General features: G+C 54.4%; 9 protein-coding genes across 9 annotated transcripts; 6 read left to right on the top strand and 3 right to left on the bottom strand.

Moving 5' to 3' along the window:
- Window positions 1–697: 697 nt before the first annotated feature.
- Window positions 698–4,321, top strand: PG986_012914 (Hisactophilin c49s mutant phototropin phy3 fusion protein; the record flags this gene model as incomplete). The annotated part of the gene is made up of 3 exons (XM_066849136.1): window positions 698–701; window positions 1,647–2,488; window positions 2,549–4,321. The coding sequence occupies 3 exons, from the start codon at window positions 698–700 to the stop codon at window positions 4,319–4,321; spliced, it is 2,619 nt and encodes an 872-aa protein (XP_066695832.1).
- Window positions 4,322–4,734: 413 nt separating this feature from the next.
- Window positions 4,735–7,722, bottom strand: PG986_012913 (TPR-like protein; the record flags this gene model as incomplete). Its single annotated transcript, XM_066849135.1, is given in 6 exon segments — window positions 4,735–5,991; window positions 6,005–6,625; window positions 6,672–6,735; window positions 6,783–6,884; window positions 6,930–7,264; window positions 7,282–7,722. The coding sequence occupies 6 exon segments, from the start codon at window positions 7,720–7,722 to the stop codon at window positions 4,735–4,737; spliced, it is 2,820 nt and encodes a 939-aa protein (XP_066695831.1).
- Window positions 7,723–7,755: 33 nt separating this feature from the next.
- On the bottom strand, window positions 7,756–8,936 carry PG986_012912 (uncharacterized protein; the record flags this gene model as incomplete). Its single annotated transcript, XM_066849134.1, has 3 exons — window positions 7,756–7,947; window positions 8,369–8,584; window positions 8,637–8,936. 3 exons carry the CDS (start codon window positions 8,934–8,936, stop codon window positions 7,756–7,758), a joined length of 708 nt encoding a protein of 235 aa, XP_066695830.1.
- Window positions 8,937–10,488: 1,552 nt separating this feature from the next.
- On the top strand, window positions 10,489–13,290 carry PG986_012911 (uncharacterized protein; the record flags this gene model as incomplete). The annotated part of the gene is made up of 5 exons (XM_066849133.1): window positions 10,489–10,584; window positions 10,823–11,368; window positions 11,429–11,588; window positions 11,644–12,030; window positions 12,104–13,290. The coding sequence occupies 5 exons, from the start codon at window positions 10,489–10,491 to the stop codon at window positions 13,288–13,290; spliced, it is 2,376 nt and encodes a 791-aa protein (XP_066695829.1).
- Window positions 13,291–13,314: 24 nt separating this feature from the next.
- On the top strand, window positions 13,315–13,565 carry PG986_012910 (kinase-like protein; the record flags this gene model as incomplete). Its single annotated transcript, XM_066849132.1, is given in 2 exon segments — window positions 13,315–13,318; window positions 13,330–13,565. The coding sequence occupies 2 exon segments, from the start codon at window positions 13,315–13,317 to the stop codon at window positions 13,563–13,565; spliced, it is 240 nt and encodes a 79-aa protein (XP_066695828.1).
- A 586-nt stretch (window positions 13,566–14,151) lies between these two features.
- Window positions 14,152–14,643, top strand: PG986_012909 (uncharacterized protein; the record flags this gene model as incomplete). The annotated part of the gene is made up of 1 exon (XM_066849131.1): window positions 14,152–14,643. One exon carries the CDS (start codon window positions 14,152–14,154, stop codon window positions 14,641–14,643), a length of 492 nt encoding a protein of 163 aa, XP_066695827.1.
- A 982-nt stretch (window positions 14,644–15,625) lies between these two features.
- Window positions 15,626–16,594, top strand: PG986_012908 (tannase-domain-containing protein; the record flags this gene model as incomplete). Its single annotated transcript, XM_066849130.1, has 1 exon — window positions 15,626–16,594. One exon carries the CDS (start codon window positions 15,626–15,628, stop codon window positions 16,592–16,594), a length of 969 nt encoding a protein of 322 aa, XP_066695826.1.
- A 2,144-nt stretch (window positions 16,595–18,738) lies between these two features.
- On the bottom strand, window positions 18,739–19,071 carry PG986_012907 (uncharacterized protein; the record flags this gene model as incomplete). Its single annotated transcript, XM_066849129.1, has 1 exon — window positions 18,739–19,071. The coding sequence occupies one exon, from the start codon at window positions 19,069–19,071 to the stop codon at window positions 18,739–18,741; it is 333 nt and encodes a 110-aa protein (XP_066695825.1).
- Window positions 19,072–21,981: 2,910 nt separating this feature from the next.
- PG986_012906 (uncharacterized protein) lies at window positions 21,982–26,191 on the top strand (the record flags this gene model as incomplete). Its single annotated transcript, XM_066849128.1, has 2 exons — window positions 21,982–23,959; window positions 24,072–26,191. The coding sequence occupies 2 exons, from the start codon at window positions 21,982–21,984 to the stop codon at window positions 26,189–26,191; spliced, it is 4,098 nt and encodes a 1,365-aa protein (XP_066695824.1).
- Window positions 26,192–26,356: the final 165 nt, after the last annotated feature.

Raw genomic sequence — 26,356 nt, 5'->3', positions numbered from 1 at the left:
AGGAATTATCGCGTGTAATTAGAGATGTGCAGGCAAGCGATTGCTATCATTGCATCCATGCTTAGTTTCCATAGTTAGAGTTGGGGGTGTCGGTCGGATGATACGAAGGGTTTCCGTCTGACGTCATGACGGCTTCGACCGCTGTGGGTCTGTGACTGACTAACCTAGCACCATGTCGCATGGTTGTACGGTCGGTGGTTTTCGACGGATGAGATGCCGTGTCCAAAAACCACTCATCAAATATGGCTGCATGCTGGTGAGAAAGAGGGCAGTGACGGTCAGCGTGGCACCGACGGCATCTGACATGTCACCTGTCCTTTCTCTCGCCAGCCCTCCCTACCCGGACGGTCCTGATTGATCAGTGGCCACGGGTAGGAACGAGCACCGGGCTCCCAGCGGCCAATTTCAGGACAATGCAACCATCGCGTGCATCTCATCTCTCACCGGTCACCTCATAACATTGAGGATGGTGATCTGGGCTCGAAGCTAATGCCACGGAATGTATCGTCATGTGTTCCCCATGATCCGGGCTACAACTGAGGACAAGCCGATGCAACATTGTTGTAATCCTACCCGACATGCCGGTACCGCACCCACCCCTTAGTGCTGCTGTCTTCGGAGGGTGCCATGGTATTTGGTTTGCCAAATGTCTACAGTACTGCCAGCTACAAGTAAAGCAATGCGTCGAACAGTAAGTATGGGTTAGCTGACAGCTTTCGCCGAATGCCAGGTAGCCTGGCTAGTCCAAAGTGGCTTGTGGCTGGCTGCACGCATCGGCGTTTGCATGGGAAACTTGGGCTGATGCAGTTCTTAGCGCTCAGCTTCGCGGCCAAAGCAATTGTCGGATTTCTGCACCACGAGCAAGCCCTGCCCTCGATTCGTCTGCAAAGATCATGATTCCAGTTTGCCCAACATATCGATCAGGATCGGGCTCAAAAGGGGGCTGGCTCACCACTTGGTCGCAGCCGCCATCCCAGTCCGTTCGCATGGTCGGGCGCGCTGACGCAGAAAAAGCAATGGGGATTCCAGGTGACCACTATCGCTTCGAGAACCTCAACCGTGCAGACAGGGGTTGCCATGCAAGGGACGCTTCCTTCCAAATTGACAGGTCGACTGCCGGGACATATCATGAGCCCCTTTTGGCTTAAAGCCGTTGATCATGGAGCCGCACGACCGTTGACAACAAGCAAACACCTCGCGTCCGCATGGGAGCATTCCGACTGCTCATAAATGGGTCTGGGTTGATACAGCTTGTCAATACCACCAGAATGGAGCTATTGAATGTGCACAAGGCAATGGTCCATGGGGCTCGGGGATGCATTCCCTCGTGCTACTCGGCAGCATGAGCCTTTTTACTTAAAGCGCATTCCTGCCTCGGCCTCGCTCGATGGTTTCTTTTGTCGTCGGTTGCCAGGTCTTGAGACAGTCTCTACTTGGGTCCTCGACAAGCCATCTTGGAGTGCAGCAGACATGGAGCGAAGGATGCCCCCTCTTTCCCAGCGAACCCAATCGCCCACGCTAAGGTACCCCTATGTCCCACCTACGATCCTAAGGGTTCAAGCTAACATCGGTGTCTGCTTTTAGCCAAGACAGCTTTAGGACAGAAGAGCACGACTTCGCCGTGAAACCTCTGCCGCCTCGTCCAGCCCATGCGACCGACACTAATACGGCAACTGGGACGTCGGAGGATCTTCCTGAACTACAAGTGGCAGCCGGTGAGCCAGAAGGCCTGGATCCGTTAGAGAACGAAGAGCTAGAACCTGGAAGTTTTGATCTGGTCTCGCCAGGCTACCAAGAAGATGGCCAAAGATGCAAGTACGAGTTGGAGACACGCTCCGACCTGCTCTTCTCCCGGCGCCATCTCCAATCCATCTTCGATGACCCGACCCAGCTGCGGCGCTTCTCCAGCTTCCTGTACGAACACCGGCCGGCTTCGATCGCATTGCTGAAGTATTACCTTGGGCTCCTCAAAGCTCTACGGGCCATTGAGTACAGCAACTCAGTGGCACAGATGCTGAAGCCTCCGCCGGATACTGATGTTACCCAGCACGATGGAGAATCGGGGGCGCTGCCTACCACCTACAACCAGGAACTGCAGACACAAGCGGATCTTGCATTCGATCACATGACACGTGAGGACCTTCCGATGTACATCACCCACGTCTGGATCAAGACGGTGTCCGTGTCAGTCAAACATCGGATCATGGGAACACTCCCGCACGTATCAGAGGGCCTCGCGGAAGTCTTCTGTCTAACTGATCCGTCGCGGCCGGATAATCCGATCGTATTTACGTCGGACGAGTTTCATCGGACCACCCAGTACGGGGTTGATTATGTCATTGGACGTAACTGCCGGTTCCTGCAGGGCCCAAACACGAACCCATTCAGCATAGCCAGGGTACGGGAGAAGTTGAATGCGGGCATGGAGCATTACGAGACTTTTCTCAACTACCGCCGCGATGGGTCGCCCTTCATGAACCTGGTGATGGTATGTTTTGTCTATTCCTTTGAGACGATCCGGCAAACAATGCTGACAATCCGGATGCAGCTTGCCCCCCTTTACGACAGCCGCGGCGCCATACGGTATTTCATCGGGGCCCAGGTCGATGTGTCGGGTCTCGCGAAACAGTCTTACGACCTCGATGCCCTCAAGCGCCTGACGGACGATGATGAGCACCAAGGCGACGGCCCGGACCGCGAGTCTGACGCGAAGGACGAGTTCACCCAGCTTGCGGAGACTTTTGAGTCCCGCGAGCTCGAGATCGTCCGCCAGCGAGGCGGGGACATGCATCGCGGCCGGGCACGAACCGAAATGCAACCCCAACGCGAGGGGAATGCGTCCAGGATCAGTCGAGAGTCCCGGTCGCACAGCGAAGCCGGACACCACGCGGGGAACTGGGCCAAGCCAAGGGTGGTGCTTAGGGACTCGGAGTCTCCGACGGAAGGAAATGCGCCATCGAACGGCCATATATCGGTTCAGCTCTCCTCTGCCGCCACTTTGGCCACAAGGCACAACGGCCGCCTGACGGGCGTCTACCAACACTACCTGTTGGTGCGGCCGTACCCGTCCCTCCGCATCCTGTTCACCAGCCCATCCATGCGTGTCCCTGGAATCCTGCAGTCTCCACTGGTCGACCGCATAGGGGGCTCGGCGCGTATGCGGGACGACTTCGTCCAGGCTCTGGCCCAGGGGCAAGGCGTCACAGCGAAGGTCAGGTGGCTCAACATCAGTCATGGACAGACGACGGGCAACTCCAAGAACAGAGCGCAGCGCAGGAGGCAGCAAGCGGCCAACAACGAGCATCACCACCCTCTAGAAGCCCACCTGGACTTTGAGGACGATGCCGACGAAGCAGACACGGAACCCACCGGTCGGTCACGCTGGCTCCACTGTACGCCCCTGCTCGGTGCCAACGGCAAGGTCGGCGTCTGGATGATTGTCCTGGTCGACGATGACTCCACGCTGAGTCTGCGTGGAGGCGGAGGCGGAGGCGATGTCAACAGCTCGTCTGGTCCATCACAACAGCAGCAGCACCTCCCGGCCCGTCCGGAGACTGCCATGTCGTCCCACTTGCGAACGCACACGCCTCCCAGTGTGGCAACCCGGCGCGATCGCCGCAACGGAGCTGATGACGAGCGGAGAGCCGCCGAATCCAAGCCCAAACAGCAGCAGCAACCACAGCAGGTCCGGCCCCGCAAGTCCTCCGAGACCCTGAGCTCCCCCATCCTGTCGCAGTTCCCGGAGCCGGGCAAGAACGGGTCGGCCACCAGTCTCATACACAACCAGCACTCTGTGAGCGGCGGACAACGTGCCCCGCGTCCTCTTGCTCCTCTGCGTCAACGTTTCCCACAACAACAACAGGAGCCGCCACCATTCCAGAAGCACATGGACCCCACCGCGGCCACCACCACGGGCCTCCCCGCCAACTTCTTCAGCCTCACGGCATTGTCGCGGTCTTCCAGAAACAAGTTCAAGAGCGCGGGACGGGGCCGTAGCGTCGGTGTGGTAGCAGCGCAGAGGGATCCTAGGCAGGGCGAGCAAGTTCCGGTCACTAGCAGGAGGGAGTCCATGAGCCCCTCGGTTGAAGTACATGATGCTGTGACTGCTCCTGTCGCGGATCATGATGATGCTGAGGCGACGAGACACTGGCCCCTGTCCCCTACCGGTACCGGACAGACGCAGTCCGGGTCGCGCTACGTGTACATCCCGCCCGCGATTGAGGAGAAGTCGGATCGGGGGTCTAGTAGGCTTGGGGATAGTTTGGAGACGGCGTCGATGCAGAGTTTGGGGTCGAACTACACCGTTCGGATCGAGGAATAAGACCGTCTATCACTCTACGAGCCAGCCCCCTCTGCGGGCCACGCTTTCATTATACAACTACTTTTACTTTACCGTCCCTTCCTATAATACGAATAATACTTAATTAAACATAAAATCGCTCGTCATCCAAAGGGTGACTGGTATAGTGAGGGCTATCTTGGGAGTCATGTTGGGGTTTGTGCAAGGAAGGGCAGTCAGCTGGATTCAAACATCACGATGTACTCCATGCCACCAGAATTGCATCTGGAGGTATAGCGACTACGTACGTAATCATAGCACTCGTCGTCCTTTAACACTAGTCCAAATTGCGCTGGGATGCTCAGAACATAATTATGCTTGTGTAACTGGAACCCGGCGCCGTCCTAGCAGTATAACGTATCCGTGTCTATCTATCTAGGCAAATCCTCGATACCTCACTCGTCGACCGTGTCCAGGACGGCCAACAGCTCCACCTCCAGCTCATCCGCCTGAGTCCATTTACCTTGACGCCGGTAGGTAACAATCAAGTTGCCCATGGCGTTCCGACTATCTGGATGGGTCGCGCCCAACACCTTTCGCCTAAGCACCACGAGCTCTGCCTCCAACTCCTCTGCGTCCCCCCATCGCTCCTGGCTCTCGTATATCCATGCCAGATTATCTATCCGCTGCAGCGTCAGAGGGTGTTCTGCGCTCAGCACCCGTTGACTGGCCACCTTTGCCCGTTTGCCCATCTCTTCCGCCTCGCGGAAGCGACGCAGCGACAAGTATGTCATCACTAGATTTGCGGCGGCGGAGATGGTCTCTGGATGGTCTGCCCCCAGCACCTTATCTCGAAGCGTTGCCACCTGGACTTCGAGAGCCAAGGCTTCTTCAAAACGGCCCTGGTCGCGTCGTATCAGGGCGAAGTTGCCTACGGTGGCCAGTGTACGAGGATCCTCGACCCCAAATAGGTTCTTGCTCGCCTCCATCGCCTGCAAACTCAGGTCCTCAGCCTCTTCGAGGCGTTTGAGATTCCGATACGTTGCGGCTTGGTTGTTCATACTGACAAGCGTGTCTGGGTGCTCCGGCCCATACTTCCGTCTGCTTGACTCCAGTACGCGTGCCTCGATCCGCTCCGCTCTATCCCACTTGCCTTGGAGTCGGTAGGTCGATGCCAGCCTTGTCATGTTGAGTTGCGTGAATGGGCTCTCCTCGCCGACGTGTGCCATCTGGCCCTCCATCACAATGGTACCCATCTCCTCCGCCTCTGCCCACCGCCCTTGAAGTTGGTAGGTTGCGGCCAAATTCGACATGACAGAGAGAGTTACTGTATGTTCTATGCCGAGGATGCTCAAGCAGGCCGCCTTTGCCTCGAGCGCCATCTTCTTTGCATCCACCAGTCGCATCTGACTGTTATATGTTTTGACCAAGTTCTCCATGCTTACCAATACTATAGGGGACTTGTCACCGCAAACCCTCAGGCTTACTTTCAACACCTGTTCTCCAACGCGGGAAGCCTCGTCCCACTGTCCATTTGCCCGATAAGTTGAGGCCAGGTTTTCCATACTGCCCATGGTAGCAAAGTGTTCCTCTCCAAAAGTCTTTCTGCTTGCCTGCACCACGCTTAATCCTAGGTCTTTCGCATCCTGCCATCTTCCCCTATCCCGATAAATCGATGCCAGTACATCTTTGGCATTTAGCGTAGCTGGGTGCTGGGCCCAGCACCTGCTCCTGTTGTCCTTCGATGCGGTACGTCGATCCCAGGATCTCCATAAAGCTGAGTGTTCCCACATGCTTCTCTCCAAAGATCCTCTGACATTTCTCCAGCGCCTTCTTCTGAAGTTTCTGTGCCTCCTCAGGTCGTCCCTGGTGTGACAGAACTGCACACAAAGTATGCAACAGGTCCATCGTATAAAGGCATCTGTCTCCTACAGCCTTCCTCAGCGCATCAATCTCCTGACGAACCATTTGCTCCGCATCTCGCAAAAGGTCGTGCTCTCGGTAATAGCCAGCCATGTCAAACACAGCGATATGGCCAAGTTCGAACAGCTCGCCAAATATCGCACTTCTAGCCCATTTGAACGTTGGATTCACAAAAGACAGCATTTCTTGTCGCAGGTCGCTATCTTGCTTACCGCTCAGCTCCAGCATTGCTCTCGATTCCTCCCCGTTGCCAGCAATACCAAATCCTACCAAATAACAGATAGCGAGCTGGAAGGCAGTGTTCTGTCGCTCGGAGGCGTGACGACAGTGTACGCCATTAGTCGAGTGCTTCTTTAAGCACTCAGTGAGGTAAGAGCGGACTCGAAAGTCGACCCCATACAGTGCACGTATTGCATATGTTATCTGCCTTGGTTAGCGGCGAATCTGTGCGCTGAACTTGTAAACTTACACTGAACTCGCAGTCCCAAGGTGAGAAATATTCTGCCAGGTGGTTTATCTCCAACATTGCTTCTCTGTAGAAATCAGCATGTTCCACATTGGTCCAGCGGCACTAACTTACCTGTTCGGATCTAGACAGGTCAGCAGGTGTTGGAGGTTGCTTGGCCGGGTGTTTGGATCAATGCCAAGAGACAGTTCGAAGAATCTTCGTAATTGCTCTCGCCTCTAGGCTTCCAAATTTTGCCTTTCTAAAATTTGGTGGGCAAACAAGAATAGCTTGTTATCTGCTTTGAGCGTCGCTAATCGAGCCATGGCGTCCCTGGTCTCCAACTGCGGATGAAGTTGTGACCATATACTGTTTTCAGATGACAGATTCTGCTCGAACAGCACCCACAAACAAAGCATACCAAAGGAAAACACGTCTGCCTTGCGCGCGTCAATAGGCTTGAATTCGGTATATTTGCGAACCTCAGGGGCATCCCATGGAGGTGTGCGCGCAAGTCGAAGAACATCGTCGTCATTGACATATCGGGATGAAAATCCGAAGTCTATGGCTTTGGCCGTGAAGGTATCGGTTGCTTGGTCCTTGAAGATGAGGACGTTCTACGGTTTGATGTCACCGTGGATGACACCTCGTGCGCATCAGTGGCGTCAGCAGTTGGTAGTATACTATATTGTCCTTGCCCAAACTCACCATTGGAGTGCATGTCTGCAATTGCCCTTCCGACATCTAAGCAGATGTCTAGTCTTTCGTCAAAGCTAAGCGCTTGTCCCAAGGGTACGGTCGCAAAGCTGCTCAAGTCTCCATAGGGTGACTTTTCGAAAACGAGGACCGGCCACGCCTTGGCTATGGGTTCATTGTCTTCCCTGTCCTCTGCTACAGGAACGTCCCAGCAGAGCCCTTGCAGCTCGGCAATGTTTGGATGGTCGCGGATGGAAGGGTGGCGCAGAGCAGCCATTTCATTGACTACAGTTCGAAATATGCGGTCCTCGGGGTCGTACAGTTTGCTCTTATCTGCGACGCGCTTGAAGACGAAACTTGTTCGCCCGTTGACGAGCATCTGGCTGATCTGACTTGTCCTGCCGGACCCCACTCATTCTCGTGCCGACTGCCACGTTAGGGCGAGTATCTCGATCCCGAGCTTCTGAGCCACGGCGAGAACGGTGATCAGGTCGTATTGTACATGGTCCTCGAGGCCGCAGGAGTCACTGCCAAACGATTGGCGGAACTCGAAAGTGCTATCTCTCGGGGCCGTCACGTCGGGGAAGCCCATGGTGCTTTTGCTCTAAATGATGGCTACGGAGTCGCGGAGATGTTCGGAAATGGTTCATTGATGGTGAGTATTGAATGTAACAGAAAGCTGGGAGCGTTGGGCTGCGAGCAGACGGGCGGGGTAGTCAAGAGCCCGACTCTTCCCGCTTATGCTGTGTTACCACCGGAACGCTGCGCTGGTGCCCTAGCCCTTTTTATCGTATATGAAAAGATACTGAATATTGCGAATGTGAGAATCATGAAACCCAAGGTGGCTACGATAAACACACAAAATTGTGGAGCCAGAGCAAAATGCGAGCTTCGTATTTTATGGCTCTCATCTGATACCAACTACACCAGATTCGACGAGAATATAGTCTGTAAACGGAGAATTAATATATTCTGTCTTTGACCGGTGTCCTTTGTGAAGTCAGATCATCTGGTCGAGTACGTACCGCTGTCAAGGTGGCAGGGAGGTAGATGGTTGCAATTAGCGTCAGTGCCTTAAGGGTAAGAGAGTCTTTGCTGGTTTCCTGTGCAACATTTGCAAGGGTTCGGCTCGTTTCGCTGCTCTCTTTGGAAATGCCCTCCAATGCATGAATGCTCTTCTCGATGGCCTGGCTTGTCTTGCGATCCTTTTCAACCTCCCTCGACTTGAGGATTCTGGAGATCTGACTGAAGTTAGTCGAACCCCTTTTTTTGAGCGCGCAGAGGTTATCATACTAAACCTCCAATGTCGTAGGACCTCTCGAGAAGTGATTCGACACATTTCGAATAGGAGGCCATTTCTGTAGCATAAAGGTCCAAGCCGACGACGGTCTCCGAGTTGATTTTGATACCGTATGCAGTCCCAATAGCACGCCAACTGGTTTCAAGACCGCGTGCAAGATCCTGGCAACACTCCAGTGCTGACCGACCCTTGCGGAGTTTTGACTGCAGAATGTTGATGGATTGACAATCAGCAAGAGTGAGAGAATAGTCAACTTCTGTAGTATCCTCAACTTCCGAGTACGAGGCTTTCATATCCTAGAGACACTTTAGATGCTTGACTAAATTTCAACGAGCCCATGGAGCATTACCAATGCGTCAAGTTTTGTTCCGAGAAATTCGATATATCCCGACCAATGGGTGGACAATGAGCTGATCATAAGTAGGTGTAACTCCGTGTACTTGGATGTCATCACATCCATGCAATGCTCGGCATTCTTCTCCAGTTGGTCCAAAATGTTCCGGACCGGGTGTGGCAGCTGTATTATGATCCATCTAGAGCTCCGAGTGGGCAAGTTAAGTCGAGGATAAACCGCAGTTTCTCTTAAAGACCATAGGTCGGCTGGGCGTCGGTTATTTGGTACAATGTAATACAAGTTGTAAGATGGTTCATCTGAGAAATATATGTCAGTGAAGAACAACCCGGGAGGGCTTACTCACAGGTTTTAGGTAGACCGTCACCTAACACCGAAAGCTGAGAGGTTTGCAGTATCAAGTGAACGCTATGGCTTTCTCTTATCCTTCGAGCAAAAGCTTTCACTAACGTGTCGTATTTCTCGAAACCCCCTTCTGCTTGAAGAACCATATTAAATGCATCTTCGATTATATTGAGACACCCCAAGAGAAAGCCTTGGATATGAGGCTATGCTATATCAGCCCTAGGCCTTTGAACATATGTTTCACATACTATATCCGATGATTGTCTGCATGCAGCTGTAGACAGCACTGTTAGCTTAACATATTATAAGAAGGGTCTCAACATCTGCCTTACCACTGTGTGCTGTTCAAGAGTAGCGGATTCTTGAATAACGTTTCGACTGGTTTCTAGACTTATTAGCAATATACTTCTTGTACAATGCTGATTTATCATTACAAAAAAACCTCACTGCATTCTTTCCCAACTTTCACAGCGGAAAGTGTTTCCACATGGATCACGTCATGGAAAAGTTGACAGGACTCGCTATTGCGTATTCGAGAACGCATCGCAGCTGGGGTGTTCGGGTCACACTTGACAGGGACACATCCTAATAGAGGTTCCGTAATACACAGACTGGCAGATTCCCTCTACCTAGATATTCTAGTTTGATGCATAGTGGTCGGGCGTTGCTGTGAGGTGGCTGAGCCAGAAGCAGTACAGAGCTGCTGCCTAAAACACTGCCTACCCAAGGCAGCAACGAATGCTCTCCTTTAGAATTTTCGCCTCTGTTTGGGGAATATCTGTCCGTTTATTGGCCAGTCGGGACCATGTCAGGCTGTGGCTTGCTACAAGACGATTTGGGGGAGCGGGACAGCCTCATCACGACTATTTCGGTGTAATGCAGGTCGATGCAGGCTCCTGCACGCCAGCTGCACACCGGCTCGGCTTCCAACGGAATGTGACATTGATTTGAAATCAAACATAGCGCCGAAGGTTGTGGAAAACCTTGGAAGGTGAATTAACCGACTGGGGGTATTTGGGCCGTAAACCCTCAATCCAGAACGGCAGACTGTAGAATTGAATGCCACCTTCGATATATTGACTGATTACAATCATTTGAACTCCCGTATCGGAACCCCTTGTACAATTGTCATTAAGCCTCTGGCATCAATGCCTGTCAAACAGACTATTGCATCACGGTACATCGACAGGCGGGACCTCGCGGCTCTGCTGGCGCGCTTGTTCTCTAGCAACTTCAAGGTCAAAGTAAGTTGGATCTTGTAACGTCGCATGTGATCCTTTCAAGTACTGACCCAGCTAGGTGACGGGAGAGAGCTACATCCTCACAGTCCCTCGGGCGTTGTCTGACGTGCGTCTGTTGCTGCTTTCCGCCACTTGTCGTCGGGAGGTATTGACTAATCTCGCAGTCCGAAATTTCTTCGCTTACACGATCACAGGAGTAGCTCTGCCTGCAGTATGAGTGACCATACTTGCTAGTTGCTAGCTGACCCGGAAAATGTCTGAGTTGGGGTCGCTGAAAGACAGAATCGATGTCCTCCGTTGTAAAAACTACCAAAGCCGGTATTTTGTTCCGAGGCAAGCACTTCTCAAGAAACTATCGCAAGATGTGGTCAAGAGAGAGCTTAGGGGCACAGTTCCTCTTCATCAGTTGGACGAAATGGCCCACACCGTGTTCCGCAGGGGCCGACTTATCTTTGCTATCCTTGTGCTAATCGACCGTCTTCATTACATGATCAATTTCATTGAGGATGACCAGCTACAGCAAGATCAATTGGATCACAAACTTCCATTTGGCTTGCAAGCTTTGCAAAATATCATGATGAAACCAATTGATGCCACTCGGTTCCACGAAAAGCAATGGGAGATCACTGCGCCTAAATTCCGATCGTTTGTTCTTCGTAGGCATCTTGCTTACGACACCATTCTCCCATTCCGCAGCGAAGTGAAAATAGGCCAAGGCGGTTTCGGTGACGTGTATCGTATCACCATTGACTCGGCGCATCAAAGGTTCGATGCATTGATCCACCAGGTTAGCAGTCTAGGCCACCTCAACTTACAAGGGCAGTGGTGACTAATGAATGTGGACCAGCTCGTACGCAAAGATCTCCAGTCACACGTCGAAGACTACGAAACGGAGCTCCAAAACCTCTCCATCCTCAGATTACTTGAGCATCCGAACATCAGCAAGCTCTTGGGATGTTATACCTATCGCGGTGTCCATAGCTTCATATTTTCAGAGGCATCCGGGGGTGACTTGTACAAGTTCCTGCGCTCCCCCCCCACCAAACAAATTCCTTGACAAAGGATCTTTTCTTATGGCGCTCGCTGGTCTGGCTTCTGCCGTAGCCAACGTCCACAAATTTGTGGTTGATGAGCTGCCCTTGGCCTACATCGGGTGTCACCACGATCTCAAGCCCGGCAATGTGCTGGTGGAGAACCAACGGTTCATTCTATCGGACTTTGGACTCGCCCCGTTGAAACCTCCTGACGAGGGCTCCACGACACCAGCCAAGGTCCGTCACGGCTGTTCAATTGCACCCGAGTGCCAAAGTCTCGACGGTACATTCGAAAAGCACCTAGTTCAGCGTGCCAGCGATGTTTGGTCCCTTGGCTGCATAATGCTCGATGTCGCCACGTATATGATGCATGGTCCGGATGCTGTGACCGACTTCGAGACGAAGAGAGTTCGAAGTGGGACCATTCGAGTATAATTATTACCACAAAGGAACTGAAAGGAACCCGGCTGTGGACTCCTGGATCCAAGGCTTGATCACACAAGGCGGCGCACCGGAGAAGCTTCTTCTTACTCTGATTAGTCGGATGCTACGACTGGAACCTCAGCAACGTCCCAACTCTGCGACGGTGGAAGCATCCATGATTTGGATTGCCCTCTTTTCACTTTCACAAACGATCCTTGATCGCTTTACAACACTCTGCGAGATGCATCGGCTACACGAGGCTTCTGTAGAGCCTTGGGTGGAGAAAATCAGATTTGAAAGCTGGATGAAATCATTAGATTTTCCCACTTCAAGGTCCGAAACACTCGAGATCCCTACGGACCTGCCACTCAACTTTGTCCAATTCGAAATGCTCTGTCGTCATCTGAATACGCTTTCACGTGAGATAGCAACAGTTGTGGCCCAGACGGAGGTGACAAACCAGAGGGTCCTCCTACCCCTGCGACGACTCAACACCATATTATATGGTCAACTGCCGAGTCATATGAGAGAAAAAGCACAACGAATATCTGAGATCCTGCTGCTTGAGAGTGACTCGCTGGGAGATCTGGAAAAGGCCCATAGTGGAGACACAAGCGGAAACTTGGCGAAGGTGTCAATGCTGGCTGGAAGTAAGAATATCAGTCAAACTGCGGAGCACCATATCCCTCGTTCGAGCTACCACATGGAGATCGCCGCTCCGACGGTTGATAAGACACGCCTGGGCCACCACTGGACGGGGTGGGTCGACGACAGCGACCGACAGAGACGAAGGGTTCTGATCGTCTTCAAAGGCTACGATGACGTCCGTCTCCGCGCCAAGCTTTATACGCGGATGGGCGAAGTCGCGGAGCTTTGCCAATCGGTGCAAGATTGCGAGAGTGTTGGGTTGCTCCAATGTCGCGGGTTCTTCCATCACGATAAGCGTGAAGCATTCGGTCTCGTCTACGACTTTCCCATGGCCCCAAACGGAGTGACGCACGAAGACACTGACCCAACGACACTCTATCAGTACATGAGGGATAAGAAGGTCACCAAGCCACTACTAAAGTGTCGTTTCCAGTTGGCGTATAGGCTTGCCCAATCTCTCAGTGAGGTTCATAAGATTGGATGGGTTCACAAGGGCCTATCTTCTTCCAGTGTCATTCTATTTTCAAATTCCAGGACGACCACACTCCCCAGGACCAACAGTATCTTGTCAGATTTCACCATAGTCGACCTGATGAATCAATGAGCTTTACCGAGGGGCCGCCACCTGATGAGTAAATAAAAGCGTACCAGCATCCACAGTACCTAGAAGAGGACAAACGATACTTCATCCAATACGATTACTACAGCTTGGGGATGGTTCTCTTAGAGATTGGGATATGGTCACCTTTGCAGGATGTTGTTCGAAAGTATCTTACTGCGGACCCAAAGAAAATCAGGGAAAAGGTCCTCCAGGATAGAGTACCCCTGTTAGGTCACCGATGGGAGGTATATATCAATCTGTTGTTGAGGCCTGCTTAGGGGATGCATTTGCGGCCGTTGGAGATACAGGGACGAACAAAGGCAATTGCAGGCCCCAGCTTCAATTCCAAGCTAATGTTTTGGACCAGCTTTCGAAATTAGCTAGTTTAGATATCTAGCCATTATCCCAACTACATTGTTGATGGCAAACATGTACCACGAGGACTCTGATAGAGGCCGAACGCTGCTGTAAGACTATGTAATTACCCAGTAAAGGACTGTAACTACCATCCATTTAATTGCTTCGCTGTTACATCATGAGGAATCGGTAGTCCACTTGCCGATTTTGGAACGCGGGTTCTCGTTCTAAAGACCAGAAGAGCGATTTCTCACCGATGATCGGCTGCAATACCAATGATGAAGCGCAACGCTCATGGACTACGCCGGTAGCCCTGGTGATTCTGATGTGGCTATGCTCCATTGATGTGTCCGTTACACACAATAACACAATGGGCCGAATGGCCGGACTTCCAATCGCACGCATTCTACACATTTGTTGTATCCAGCATGAAATTCTCGCCTTGTAGTCGGGCCTCTCAGTCCCATTCGATGACTTGGAGTCCGCTTCAATGATGCGTTTCCCATCATGACGAAAGAGCCGGCCTTTGACCGTCTGCGGAACGACCCGAGACCGATCGAGGGGCACCTCGAGAAGGTGATCATTGCCACGCCGGACCCGCGCGAGATCGTCAGCGCTTGGCGTCGGGTCCTTGCAAACGCGGGCATCGGCCACCGCCTCAACCAAGTACAGTACCGCTACCTCCTGGCCCAGAGGCCGATCGCGGAGGGCGACGCCGTCTTTGGCGCCGAGGACGCGGAGAAGTACCTGAAGAAGGAGAATGAGCGGTGGAGGGCGGCGCTAGGGACAGTTTCCGGTTTCCGCAAAAAAACAAAGCTCCCTACACCTGGGCGCCGGGCGAGGTCGACGCGGCGTTCGGGTTCTGGCTGTTCCCTGTCGATCCGGATGAGGAGGCGCCGCTCGGGCTGGCGGGCAAAGACCCGCTCTCGTGGAATGGGTGCTAGACCTGTCAGACTACTGGCCGGAGCTGGGGCTCTCGGCGATGCCGCAATGATATAACTCAAGTCGATTGGAACTTCGGGCGTTTCTGGATATCGGTTCGACACAGCGCTGGGTAGTATGAAGCAGGACACGTGTCGTGTGTAGCCGCATTGAGAAATGACCAATACAATAAAGTGGGCGCCGACATGTCGGTTATCCGCGACTCCCCGCAGGATAGCTCTCCACATGTTGAGCAAAGTCTGCTGACAGCGAGAAATGTCTCCTATGTGGACCAAACACCAGAATACGCCAACCAAGTGCTTAGTGAGATTACGCCAACTAGCCATCCGGCTTCTAGGTCATGCTTTCGAATCCGTCTTCTCGAGAAGACCTCCCACGGGAAGCTAGCCAGCTTACCTGACCACCCTCGTCTGTACACAATTCCGCTAGCGAAAATGTCACAAGGCTGGCATAGACCCAAACAACGTTTGGGACTGTGACAAACGAGAGAATCGGGCAATTTCCGACGTACTTTTGATCGCTCACGCACTCAGTGGTCAGCCCACTAGGCCCAAGGTGTTTGCACTTTCATCTGTCATGTTCGTTAAGACAACATTTTATAATGCCTGTTCAGGACTTGCCTACATCTTCCCGGTCACCAGCAGTGAAGACGTCCACACCGAGAACGGCGCAGGGCGACACACCTTGGGGCATCGTGACCAACGTTTCCTGACGTAACATGAACTATCAGATCATAGAAGCCGGCTCACGATGTCAACCATGCCGCGTCTGAGAGCAAGGAAGAGTCCAACACGTCTTTATCAGTCACCAAAATCTGACTTTCCTCTGGGATGCGGCAAGAGTTTACGAGGCTATGAGGTCAATGATGGCATGTAATGGACGAAGCATTGCAGTTAGAGTGGAAGTTTTGAGTACATTGAATGCATATAAATATCGCCGAGTCTTGCGGTTGGATTCGAATCTGTGACAATTTTCAGTAATTACTCACGGCAGACCACCCACGACTATATTCCAACGCCTGAGACTCGATATGCCCACAATGGATCTGTTACTCTGTCCACTTATTTTGTTGGCTTCCTTGCCGCTCTACCAAGCTGTGAACCTGTGTCCAGGATACGCTCCTGACCCAGCGCTTGACGACGCTTGCATAAAGGATAACTTCGACGGCATTATGCAGCAATACAATGCCACTATTGAAGCTATCCATCGAGCCAACGAGACGCTTCCATGCTACGGCGAAGACATCGACAAGAATATATTCTATCTCAATAATATATTGGGGCACTGTAACCAGACCGACGCCGCATTTCGTTTTGATCCCACCTGCAATTATGCGCTGCTCCTGGCGCCGTCGTGTGCCATGATTGTCAAGAAGGATACTTATCGCTTCGGTCTCATCATGCCCAACGCAACCAACTACACGCACTCGTTCATGGCCACCGGCGGCTTCTCGTTCGCCGGTGGCATCACCTGGCGAGAAATGTGGGCTTGGGCATACTACTACGGGATGGCCGTCATGTCTACAGACCAAGGACATTACGGCACCCAGCCCGACATGAGTTGGGCGAGAGGCAATGACACCGCCCGCAAAGACTGGGGATATCGTGCCTTGGACGGGTCTGTCCCAATAGCCAAGAGTCTGATCAATCAGTACTATGGATCCTACGCGAACCACTCCTACTTTGCAGGTTGTTCCACTTCTGGCCGACAGGGCCTCAAGCAACTTGAGATAGACCCAGATGCATTTGATGGCCTCCTTATCGGCGACCCAGTTTGGGATCAGGAGCCCTGGTCAATTGGGTGGAGGGCAAGGGCCAGAAGCCGGAGGACACCACGAGAACGACATGGAACGCCTCGACAGGGTTCGCGACGTACTTTGCTCAGCGTCCCATCTGCCCCCTTCCACAGACAGCTCATTTCAGTGGGGGTATCAGCAACTACACTACGAATTGGACGTGCTCGTCACCTTAAAGAGGCATCGAACACCTGGCTGCTATGTATCGAATGAACTTGCCCTGTAATTCCTGCACCGTCTAGTTTTGGGGGTTCTGTTCTGCTGATAAGTGCTGCGAGAAGAAATTTCAGAAGGTGAGTCTTTCACAGACGCGACGTACACACTAATCTCTACATACGTCATTCATACTACATAGCTGGCCCAAGACAATATTTGCGTTTGATATATTTCATATGCGATCTTGTCCTATGAAGAGCCGATGGGTGTGAAATGTGCTATCTACTTCCCATGCCTCCTAAACGATAAAATTTTGTAATGTTCGAGATCTTGACGCGCGGCGTTAAGATCATGGAAGATGGGTTTTGTGTATATTACTGGATGTGTGAAAAACTATCAATAATATGAATCGGGCATAAGTCGTTCGCAACCAGGTTCCTCGTGGCAAAAGAGAAAAGGGTGTAGGAAATGTGGCTTGAACTGCGAGCCACATCCAGTCAAGCCACTGTTATCGCAGCTGAAAAGATGGAGTGGGTCTCCAGGTACCTGCTTACCCCTAAACTTGCGATTGGGTCCCGGGCCACACAAGTTGGGACCTGGCGAGATGCACAAACAAAGGGAATACCAAAGACAGCCCATGCTGATAAAACGTTCTTCTTCTCTAGAGCTCCTTGACGAAACCGACCATGGCCCTTGAAATAATAACAGCTTTGAGCTGAATATACTTCTACGAAGAATGGATAACCAGAACGAACGTGTTCGGCCGCGTCCCGAGTCCATGGGTTGCCAGATAAACAGCAAGGCAATACTCCGTGTCCGAAATCTGAGAAATTACGCCTATTCTCTTCCACCGATGAGCAAACGCACCCGCACCCACAAATAGATACATAAATCAGGGTCACGGGTCTCGTCCCGACTTCAACGGCATGGTCCACGGGACGTAGACGGTCCGCGTGCCGAGGGAGTCGTGTTCCGGACGAGCCCGTGTTTTGGGTTCCACCTTGTTCACCCCCATACCCCCAAAACCGGTCTCCAGTTGACGCGCATGTGCGCGATGGCGCGGTTGTTGCCCATTAGGATGGAAGCATAGTAGGTCAGGCGGTTAGTTTGCATTTGACAAACTCGGGTGCCTTCCTGTGTGTGGCGCAACACCTCCAAGTTAAAGAAACGCATGAGGCCGCTTCAATATTTGCCCAATTAGTCGTTGAATGTTCCAGTGAACTCTTGTTTTGGAAGAAGTTGATGTGTTTAAGACTAAAACTAAATATTGGTTAGCATTAGATTCTAGTCTCATATTTAATCTTAATTAGTATTATCAAAGGCAGATGTAGTATTACTGGAACTCCGCAAGGCAGATACTTACCATCAACCATGTTGGGCTCCGCGGAGCCTATCCTTCCTCCAGTACATCGAAGTGGCCGCTATAAGCAGCACTGAGTAGACAACCAGGGAGACCAAACCGCCCACAGCAATGCATATGCGCTTCGTACGACGGTCTCGCTTGAGGTTGGGATTGCGGAAACCTTTATGCATAAACTCGTGGGAGTTTCCACCAGAATGTGAAGATAGTTCATCTTCAAGAGGCGAATAACCCTCGGAAGACCGCTTCCCCAAGAAACCCATTGTTAAATCCACATGTAAGTATGTCAATTCGTATAGGTTAAGAGGGTGCACTTCGGATTCTATGGAGGGATAAAAACAAGGAATTATATATTGGGAACTTTGGCTGGGCAAAGTGGGAGGTCAGGGAAATATCAACTGTGTCCCACTGATGTACAGATAGTGGCAAGGCCGATCGAGTCCGGACTTATTGCAACGCCGACTGTGTTCGGACTTATCGCAACACGTGATTATGTTGTTCAATTGAACTTGCAGAAAAAGGAAGGCAGAAGGACATCAAGTGTGAGACTGCAATGAGATTACGGGCGGCAGGAGGGCGGGATGCGCAAGAAAGAGACGCTTGGCCGCATCGCACGGTAATATCTCGAGTGTATTGGGGTATTCAATGCAGGCGGTCCAGCTTACCCGTGGCATCGCTCGAGCCTCGGCACTCTCACATGGCAATCTGGCCATGGCCGCCCCAGCCCGACCCAATCACCGCCCGCTAATCAACGGGCTTAGGGACTCTGGCTGGACATCCTACTGGCACATCATCGCATCCAGGCCATCCGGTATCTCGCTTTTCCCTGCCCACACCAGATTTATGACGCCAATACTAAGTATTCTAGCAGAGTTGCAGGCTTTTCGCTCTCTGGCGGCTCAAGGCAAAAAAATACCGCTAGAGACGAATACTCGCCCCCAGCCCAGAACGTCAACACAGTCCCGGCCTCCTCGGCCTCGCACACGACAATCACGACCCCGTCGTTGCTAAGGTAGCTCGGCATCCCGTGCCCCCCGTGGAAACCGCTCTCCTCGGTGGCCCGAAACTTGTCGAGGACGTCGTCGTTGACGAGCAAGAAGAAGTTGCGGCGCGCCTGGCTGATCTGGCCACAGGCGTCGGGGTCCTTGGCTTTCAGCGAGGCAATCCACTCCATGTGACACTTCCGCACCTCGCTGGGCTGCTAGCCTTCCAGGCCGTTGCTGCTGTCTGAAGGCTGTCTTTCTTTCACGTGAAACGTGGCGCAAGCAGCAACCTGTCCCTCTCCGTCGTTTTCAGAGGCTTCGGTTACTGCCTGCCGGATATAGTCCAAATAGCGACGCCAAAGCTCCTCGTCCTGGAACGAGGTCCGGTAGACATCGAAGCCCCAATTCTGGTGAAGGGGAATGCAGGCGTTGAGATGATACAGTATATGCTCATACCTTTCCGTCATCTTGAAGACACGGGCGATGGAAAGATTTATATGTTGTTGATAGTGGGAGATTGGCAGCGATTATGTTGAATAAGGGTACCAATTATGTCTGCTAGTTTGCTGTTTTCTCCTTTTCCCACATTTTTTTCAACAGCGAGAGATTTCTTATTGTTAAGATGTTGGCTCTGAAGGTTATCAGAAGCTTAGCCGATATTAATTCCTAACATCATTTCTCAAGGTTTATCAAGGACGGGGGAGGCAGAAAGTAACTCTGCTGCGCTAGACGGCAGGCCCTTTCCAGGATCCGTAGACACATGAGGTTTTCACTAGAGGGAACAAAGCTACGGGACAGCGAGGCCAACACATTTAGCAGCATACTACTATGGTTCAGCAATATAGAATCATGACATGCGTTGTGTAGCAATGGTGCAATGTCGTACTATTGCAAAAGTAACACTTCGAGTTGGCCGTTACTCCGGGAGATGCGATAGCGTATTCTCGACTGCATTTGGGATAATCTGGGTACCGCATCTCTTTTATTACATTCCCATCGAAATTGGGTCTTACTATCATTGATTCTGTCACGTGGAGGATTGCTCAATACTTACTTATTTCCGTTCAATGTTGGCGACGCACCTTGCCGAACCACACTCATTTATTTCCCTCCTGATCGGCCTCATGTCGTGCTCGTTGCTTGCAAAGCCATGCGACATGAATGTGAGATGCCACACAACTCCCGCGGTTTTGCCGTCGTACGGGTAAGATCTTAGTTTTCCCCATCAAGTGTGGCAGTGGATTCCCACATCGGTCTTCCCGGATATCGCGGCTAGTAAACTAGTCGCCTGCACCGGAAATCCGACAGAGTGGTTGTTAACCATTCGAGCTCTCGCGGCATCCCGCACTTGGGACATGGAGAAACCCAAAATTCCCTTGGACATTGAGAGTGCCGATGATGTGCATGCATCAAGCGGGTGGCTTGTGAAATGCATTGGTATTGTTGATGTATGCGGCGCGTCGTCTTTGGTGGCTGTGTATGTCGACATGTAAGGCTTGATGACGGACCCGGATTATGCCGGGCGTGAGTGCCGATTGATTTGATTGACTGATGGACTTATTGAATTGATTCTTTTCATTTACAAATCGGACGAGCAGGTTCGTCCGTTCAGCCGCTCTTAGCATAGGCGACGCATCGGAGGTTGCTGGTTGCTCACGCAATCTCGAACGATTCTGCCCAGCCACGCCAACGCAGAAAGCAGCATGAATTGGGCAAACACCGTCGGGGCTATGCCAGTTCCAGCCGGCACTTGTTTTTGGGGTTTTTTTTTTTTTTAATCAGGAACATGTTCGCGAGAGGTCTACCGTGAGTCTAGAGTCGAACTGGTCGAGCCCTGCCTGAACTAATAAAGTAGGCTACGTGACTACTATACGGCCCAAGTGGGGATCATTACCCTCCTGATCCCCACCCCGGAGAGATTGCACTGTAATGGTAGGTTAAGTGGTTTCGAAACAAAGGTCGAGTTAGGCTCGGCTCAGCCCTCGGAAGAAGAAAATAAAGCACACTTACCCAATCAAGCTGACACAGGAGCTGATGATTGGCCGCGGGGGTCTTGTCTTGGCTCCGGCTCGGCTGCCTCTCTCTAACTCCACCCAGGCCTCTCTCGTCCGTGCCTCAGGGGCACCTATGCACTCTATCCCAACTGCGACTAGCCCTACCGAACCAGCTGAATGGGTGTCGCACCTCATGCAAACAATAGGAGACTGGCAGTCTGTTTCCTGGTCTCCGCCAAGCTGTCAACATGGCACCAGGGGTTTGATACTACCACTAGGGCGGTGGTCGACTCTGGATTCTGCGGCTGTCACATTGTCACCTGCAACAGGCAGGGGATCCCGCATGACGCCCGCGCTGGCGTAGGTGAATCGCGGATTCTCCATACCTACCGGACACCTAGGTCTGGCCCATGGCCCTGGGTCGTGTGAGTATGGGGCCCTGGATCCCGGGAAGCACATCAAGCCTATCGCGTGGACCCCCAAGGGGGGCCCTGCAAATCGATCTGTGAAGATCACCCGTTGCGGCACGCATTGCCTGTCCACCCACCGTTTACCCACCTTGGGCCCGGAGCATGAACAAGATGCAGTTAAGCAGCATGGAGACTCCGCTAGTGTTTCGGACATATCGAGAAAGGGAGACACTATTGCAACACGAACAACCAAACATCCCTTCCACGCCCGCGCCGGCAGCAGAGCCCCAAACCAAGCAAAGTTGTATAAGAGATGACATGCTTCGAACCTCCTGTCAAGAGAAAAAGCCTCTTCTCTATCACGCTTCTTTCAGTCGTTTTTTCTCCCATCCCTCCCTCTCTATCTAACTATTCAGTCTTCAGACACTCACTTCCTTTGCTGAATCACACACTATCGTTCATTCTTACCTTCAAGATAGACACACATACACACTCTCACGAACACACGTACACAGACACACACACTACGTGCAACAGACTCATTCGTTCTTACATCTACTTTTACACCTAATCTGACCGGTCAGCTACATTCTTTACAGCAAAAGTACCTTGACTGCTCCACGTCTCGCTCCACGAGAACGCTTCAACAACGACAAATACTCTTTTTGTTAATAATTCCCATTCTTCCTTATTCAAGATGAAGCCCACTTCTCAGCTCGCCCTCCTCTCCCTCGCTCTCAGCAGCAACGCCCACACTCTCTACCAGAAGCGCACATACACTACCGGCGGCGACGTCAGTGCCGGCGGCCAAATCGGCGGCGGCGCCGGCGGACAAATAGGAGGTGGTGCCGCTGCCGGCGGCGCCATCGGTGGTGGTGGTGCCAGCGCTGGCGGTGATGTGAAGGGTGGCGCTGGCGCCGGCGGCCACCTCGGTGGCGGCCTCGGCGGATCGATTGGCGGTGGTGCCAGTGGAAACGTCGGCGGCGGTGCTGGTGCTGGTGCCGGAGCAGGTGCCGGCGCTGGTGCAGGTGGAGATATCAAGGGCGGCGCTGGCGGCGAAGCCGGTGCCCATCTCGGCGGCGGTGCTGGTGGTGCTATTGGCGGCCACCTTGGAGGCGGCCTCGGCGGATCGATTGGCGGTGGTGCCAGTGGAAACGTCGGCGGCGGTGCTGGTGCTGGTGCCGGAGCAGGTGCCGGCGCTGGTGCAGGTGGAGATATCAAGGGCGGCGCTGGCGGCGAAGCCGGTGCCCATCTTGGAGGCGGTGCCGGTGGTGCTATTGGCGGCGGCGCTGGTGCAGGCGGCGACGTTAAGGGCGGCGCTGGCGCCGGTGCCGGTGGTAGTGTCGGCGGACACCTTGGCGGCGGTGCCAGTGGTCAGATCGGTGGCGGCCTCGGTGGTAACATCGGCGGTGGCGCTGGCGCTGGCGGCAACATCGGTGGCGCTATTGGCGGTGGTGCCGGTGCTGGTGGTGATATCAAGGGTGGTGCCGGCGGCGAGGCCGGTGCCCATCTTGGAGGCGGTGCCGGTGGTGCCATTGGCGGCGGCGCTGGTGCTGGCGGTGATATCAAGGGCGGAGCCGGTGCCGGTGCCGGTGGTAATGTCGGTGCCCATCTTGGAGGTGGTGCCGGTGGTCAGATTGGCGGCGGCCTCGGTGGTATCATCGGGGGTGGCCTCGGTGGTGGCCTTGGTGTCGGCGGCAACCTCTCCGGCACCGTCGGCATCGTCGCCGGTCTCATTGGCAGCCTCGACGGCAAAGCGAAGGGCTGCGCCGGCGCCATCGGCGGCCTCAAAGCCGGCGCAAGTGTCGACCTGCAAGCCTCCCTGTCCGCGTTCGCCGACTTCGTCGCCGAACTCAAGAAGGCGTCCGCGTCCGTCCAGGGCGCCGGCCAGCTCAGCCTCATGGACATCATCAGCCTGCAGGTCCACATGGCGCCCTTCCAGTTGACCTGCGGCGGTCTCATCACAGGCCTGCTGGGCAAGAAGGAGATCATCCAGGGCCTCGGCGGCTGCGACCTCATGGTCGATGTCCTCACGGGACTCAAGGCGCAGGCCGATGGCTTCTTCAACGCGATTGGCGGCATTTCGGGCGATCTGCACATTGGCATCGGATCGCACTCGGCTGATGTCAACGTCGATGCCTTCGCCAAGCTGCTTGGCGGTATCAGCGCCAGCTTCAACTCCGGCCTGGGCGCTTTCGTCAACGGCCAGTGCAAGAACGCTCCTGGCATCACTGTAACTGCTACTATTCCTGCCGGCGTCTCAGCGACTGATGCTGTCAGTGCCGGCCCCTCCGCTACTGGTGGTGCTGGTGCTGGTGCTGGTGCTGGTGGCAGTGTCGGTGGTGGCGCGAACGGCGGCGCTCACGGAGGCATTGGCGGTGGTACAGGCGCTGGTGGTTCCGGTTCCATCGGGGGCGGCGCAGGTGCTGGCGGCAGTATCGGTGGCGGTGCTGGTGGTGACATCGGCGGTGGTGCTCACGGCGGCATTGGCGGAGGCGCTGGAGGCAACATCGGCGGCGGCGTCGGTGGTGGTGCTGGTGGCGAGATTGGTGGTGGTGCCCATGGCGGTGGTGCTCACGGCGGCATTGGCGGAGGCGCTGGAGGCAACATCGGCGGCGGCGTCGGTGGTGGTGCTGGTGGCGAGATTGGTGGTGGTGCCCATGGCGGTGCAGGAGGTAAGCATCATTCCCATTCCTCTCTTATTCCTCCTATTTTCAGTCTACTCCATGAGTCGAACAACCAAGCCTTGGAGCTTTAAAATAAGTGACTAACATTGGTTCCTTCTAGGCGAGATCGGTGGCGGCGCTAACGGCGGTGCCCACGGTGGCATCGGCGGTGGTGCTGGTGGCGATATCGGCGGCGGCGCCCATGGTGGCATCGGCGGCGGTGCAGGCGGTGAGATCGGTGGTGGTGCTCACGGCGGTGCCGGCGCTGGTGGTTCCGGCTCTATTGGTGGAGGTGCTGGCGGTGAGATTGGCGGCGGTGCCAACGGTGGTGCTAACGGCGGTGCTCATGGAGGCATCGGCGGAGGCGCTGGCGGCAGCATCGGTGGAGGTGCCGGCGGCAACGTTGGCGGCAGCCCATCTGGCGGCGTCGGCGGTGGTGCTGGAGGCCCTACTGGCCCTACTACCACACCCCCTGCCGGCGGCAAGGGCCCTGCTGCCCCTACCCAGACCACCTCGGCCAACGATGCTATTGGCCGCCCTGGTACCACTGCTGCTCCTGGCGGCACATACCCTACTCAAGCTCCCGGTGCTCCCGGCTCTCCCGACTCTGGTTCTCCCAGCAGTCCTGGTGCTCCTAGCTCTGGTTCCCCCGACTCTGGTGCCCCCAATGCTTCCGCTTCTTCGAGCGGCAAGGCTTCCAGCTCCAGCACGTCCACTAGTACAGTGCCTGGCGCTTCTGCCCCTTCTGGTGGCGCTGGATCTCCTGCTCCTTCTGGTGGCGCTGGCACCCCCGGTGCTCCTGGTGCTCCGGGCTCTGGTTCTCCCAGCTCTGGTTCCCCCGACTCTGCTGCCCCGGATGCTTCTAAGACTTCCAGCTCTAGCACGTACACTACTACCGTCCCTGGCGCTTCAGCCCCTACTGGTGGCGCGGGATCTCCTGTTCCCTCTGGGGGTGCTGGTGCTCCTGGCACTCCTGGCGCTCCTGGTGCTCCTAGCTCTGGCTACCCGGACTCTAGTGCCCCCGGTGCCCCCGCTCCTTCGGGCGGTAAGGATTCCAGCCCCAGAAAGTCTACGACTACCGTCCCCGGCGGTTCCGCTCCTACTGGTGGCGCTGACTCTCCCTCTCCCTCCGGTGGTGCTGGTACTCCTGGATCCCCCGGTGCTCCTGGCACTCCCAGTGCTCCGGATACTCCCGGCTCTGGCTCTGGCTCTGGCGCTCCTGGCGCCCCTGGTGCCCCTGGAACTCCCGGTGCCCCTGGAACTCCTGGTGCCCCTAGTGCTCCCGGCACTGGTGGCTCTACTGGCGGTGGCGCTGGCGGTAACGTCGATGGCGGTGCTGGTGGTTCTATTGGAGGCGGTTCCGGTGGCGGCAAGGATACTACTACTACTACCACTTCCGCTGGTACTTACCCTACTGGCTCACCCAACGGCCCTGATTCTCCTGAATCTGGTGCTCCCGGTACTCCTGGCGCTCCCGGTGCCCCTGGTGCTGGCGCTGGCGGCTCTGGCTCAATTGGCGGAGGTGCTGGTGGCTCCGGATCGATCGGTGGAGGAGCTGGCGGTAGCGTTGGAGGCGGTGCTGGCACTCCTGGCACCCCTGGTTCTCCTGGTGCCCCTGGTGCCCCTGGCACCCCGGGCGCTCCTGGTGTTCCCGGCGCAGGTGCAGGTGCGGGTGGCTCTGGCTCTATTGGTGGCGGTGCAGGCGGTAACGTTGGCGGCGGCGCCGGTGGTAGCATTGGCGGTGGTGCTGGCTCCCCTGGTACCCCTGGCGCTCCCGGTGCTCCTGGCGCTGGTGCTGGCGCAGGTGGCTCCGGCTCGATCGGTGGAGGAGCCGGAGCTGGTGGTAGCGTTGGCGGCGGCGCCGGCGGCTCTGTTGGCGGCGGTGCTGGTGGTAACGCAGGAGCTGGTGGTTCTGGTTCCATTGGTGGAGGTGTTGGTGGTATCCCTACGAGTGTCACCGCTACCTACTCTAGCTGGACAACTACTTGGACCGCTTCTCCTACTTCCGGCTCAGGTGCTGGTTGCTCCGGTCCTGGCTGTGGCTCCGGTTCTGGATCTGGCTCGGGCTCGGGCTCTGCTTACCCTACTATCGGCATGCCCCCCAAGAACAACGGCACCGCCGGCGCCAGCCCGACCGGCTCTCCCGTCATCTCGGGAGCCTCTTCATCTCTCTTCCGCCCTACGGCCACTCTCATGGGTGTCCTGGCGCTGACCGGCGCCATCTTCGCCGCTGCTTTCTAAGCAGATCGATGTGACAACCTCATTTCCTTTTCGTTCGTTGGCAGCAGCAGTGCGGTGTGGCAAATGCCTGCCCTACGTGCTGGGGAAATATTATGACTTCGGGGGAAAAAATTCGTTTTTGGAACTTTAGCATTGGATGTTTGGGGGCTACTTGCTTATTGTGTA

This window comes from Apiospora aurea (assembly GCF_038362705.1).
Source record: "Apiospora aurea strain CBS 24483 chromosome Unknown utg000008l_segment0_segment0, whole genome shotgun sequence".
Classification (NCBI taxonomy): Eukaryota; Fungi; Ascomycota; class Sordariomycetes; order Amphisphaeriales; family Apiosporaceae; genus Apiospora; species Apiospora aurea.
The sequence above is the reverse complement of the archived record's forward strand: the minus strand, read 5'-3'. Positions and strand labels throughout refer to the sequence as shown.